At 39.4% G+C, this 2500-nt stretch overlaps 1 protein-coding gene across 1 annotated transcript in view; it reads right to left on the reverse strand.

The window, feature by feature from the left end:
- The window catches only part of LOC135198010 (nephrin-like), a 396664-nt gene that overhangs the window by 42782 nt on the left and 351382 nt on the right, over positions 1-2500 (reverse strand). Inside the window, exons 10-11 of the mRNA XM_064225356.1 lie at positions 1282-1393; positions 558-733 (exon numbers count right to left, since the gene is read on the reverse strand). Coding sequence (XP_064081426.1) covers positions 558-733; positions 1282-1393 — 288 coding nt within the window. The remainder of the gene's footprint in view (positions 1-557; positions 734-1281; positions 1394-2500) is intronic.

The raw sequence follows: 2500 nt of genomic DNA on the forward strand, positions 1-2500 counted from the left end.
AGGGGGTCAACCGCTAGCCGAGTTTTCATTGGTTGGTGGCTCTATGCGTTCTTGCTATTGGTTGGAGGAAGTTTCCTTCAAGACACTTCTCGTCGTTTGACCTATTTGTTTATCTATTTATTGCGACAAATAAATTTTAAGCAATATACCTGAAATTGACTCCTCCTGATCAGTAATATCGGCGCAATACTAGTCAGTTGTAATAGCAGAGAGAAAGCAATTATTCGAAAATTAGAGAAGACTATTTACAAGTTAAATGCAGCTGATGCAGTAATATCTATGATAATATATATGATAACCGATACAACTAGAATGAATATCGTGTATATATATATATATATATATATATATATATAATATATATATATATATATATATATATGCGTCTGTGTGTTTTTGTAAATCGTTCGTCAAATAATGATACAGAAAAATAGCAAAGTTCAAAGTTCATATAGGAATCTGAAAATAAGATTGATTAGGTAGAAGCACTATTCTTGTGGGCGTTACAACACTACTTTTCATCTTAAGCCAGACTGATTTGAGCCTCAAGTACTCACACATAAGGCTGATAGTCGTATGAGCGGTGAGGGGCGTGGTCGTTGCAGCGTTGCTGACCTCACACCTGACCTTTGCCCCGTTGTCTGCGGGCACGACCTTGAATGCTGCCCTCGCCCAGGTCACGTTCCCCCTCTGCTGCTCCTGAACTTCGACCTCCTCCTCACCTTTGAATAACCTGTTGGGTAGATGAGGTCAGAGGTCAGGCGAGATATTAGAAGAGGTGAAGAAATAAGGTCTGATGATTACGAGGTAGATGAAAGAGAGATGATGAAGAGATCAGGTTACTTTAGATAATTAGTTATAGGTAAATAGGTAACAGGTAAATCATTGGATGTTGTGGGACCTTATGGGTAGCGAGGTAGATGGTTAATTAAGGTAACAAGAGGGGGAGGGGGGATGTGAAAGGTAAGGAAATGGGAATTAGGTGCAAATAGAGAACATAATGAGTTACAGGTGAGAGTGGTGGCTGTTAATAGGTAAGAGGAATGGAAGTAAATCTGTATAATTAAACATGAACCAGAAAAATAGGATTTTTTTAATAACTACCAGAAGTTAAAAAGATGCTAAACATGGAAAATGTTATTGTCAGTTGATGCAAATTCACAAATATGAAACTGAATTATTAAATGAGTCAATTTTACTATCACATATTAAGCGATTTCCTCCGTCATTAAGACTACTTCCCACCCCCTTTTCAGGTCATCGCAAACGACCCATACTGACCTGATCCGGGGTGGCGGGTGACCTCCAGTGCTGGTACAGGTCAGTTCGAGGACGGTTCCCGCCACGACCTGACCTCTGACGTCCACCTCGACGACTGGAGGTCCTGGCATTCCTGAGGTCAAAGGGAGAAGGACTTCCTCTTATCTTCCAGTATTGGTAAGTAACAATGATTCAAGTACTGGTAATATGATACTTGAAATTAGGGTCCCTCATCGTTAAGTAACAACAATAATGTAGTTACTATAGTAGATTCACTTCAACCGTGCATTTGACGTCTAGGCCAGCCCTTACGGCGTTCCTGATTGGCTGTTGATAAGCCAATTACAGGGCTGGAAACTCTTAGTCTCTCAAGAGAGTTCACATAGGCAGGATGTATGTTCCACCTTTCCTGGGGAATACGTCTTTCAGGAGAGGTGGAACATACATCCTGCCTATGCGAAGTCTTTCGAGAGGCTGAGAGTTTCCAGCCCTGTGATTGGCTTATCAGCAGCCAATCAGGAGCGTCGTAAGGGACTGGCCTAGACGTCCAATGCACGGTTGATGTGAATCTACTATAGTCATACTGAGAATGACGTTCCGTCATCGTAAGTAGCATTAATGTAGGCATTAGTTATACTTAGAATTAGGTTACGTCATCCTAAGTAAGATAATGTAGGTACTAGTCATACTTAGAATTAGAGTACTTACCTGTACTACGACGAACACTATTCTGATATGTGATTGAGTATTGTTGCACGTCAGAGATAGCGTTAAAAATATGCTTTAATACAACAATATTAAGTATGACGTCACGACACTCCGAGGGAGCTACTTATGTACCAAGAAATATCATGCATGATATCGTGTATGATATCGTGTCTTGAATATTTAATACATACTAAAAGGGCCTCATTTTGAGCTCGCTGATAATACTTATGAGCCTGGTATGCGTTATGGGATTAGAAATATGTGATAATTGTATTGGATTAATTATGACGTCACAGTATTCTTCAGGATTACTTATTCATCTCAAAGTCTTCACTGATGAAATATGATATCGTATTGTAAATTTACATGCTAAAAGAGCCTCATCCTGAACTCACTGGTAATACTTATGAGCTTAGTATACTTTATGGGGTTAGAAATATGCAGTAATACATCAATATTAGTATTGGATTAATTATGACGTCACGGTATTCTTCAGGATTACTTATTCATCTCAGAGTCTTGAGTGATGAAG

This window comes from Macrobrachium nipponense, chromosome 23 (assembly GCF_015104395.2).
Source record: "Macrobrachium nipponense isolate FS-2020 chromosome 23, ASM1510439v2, whole genome shotgun sequence".
NCBI classification, from domain to species: Eukaryota; Metazoa; Arthropoda; class Malacostraca; order Decapoda; family Palaemonidae; genus Macrobrachium; species Macrobrachium nipponense.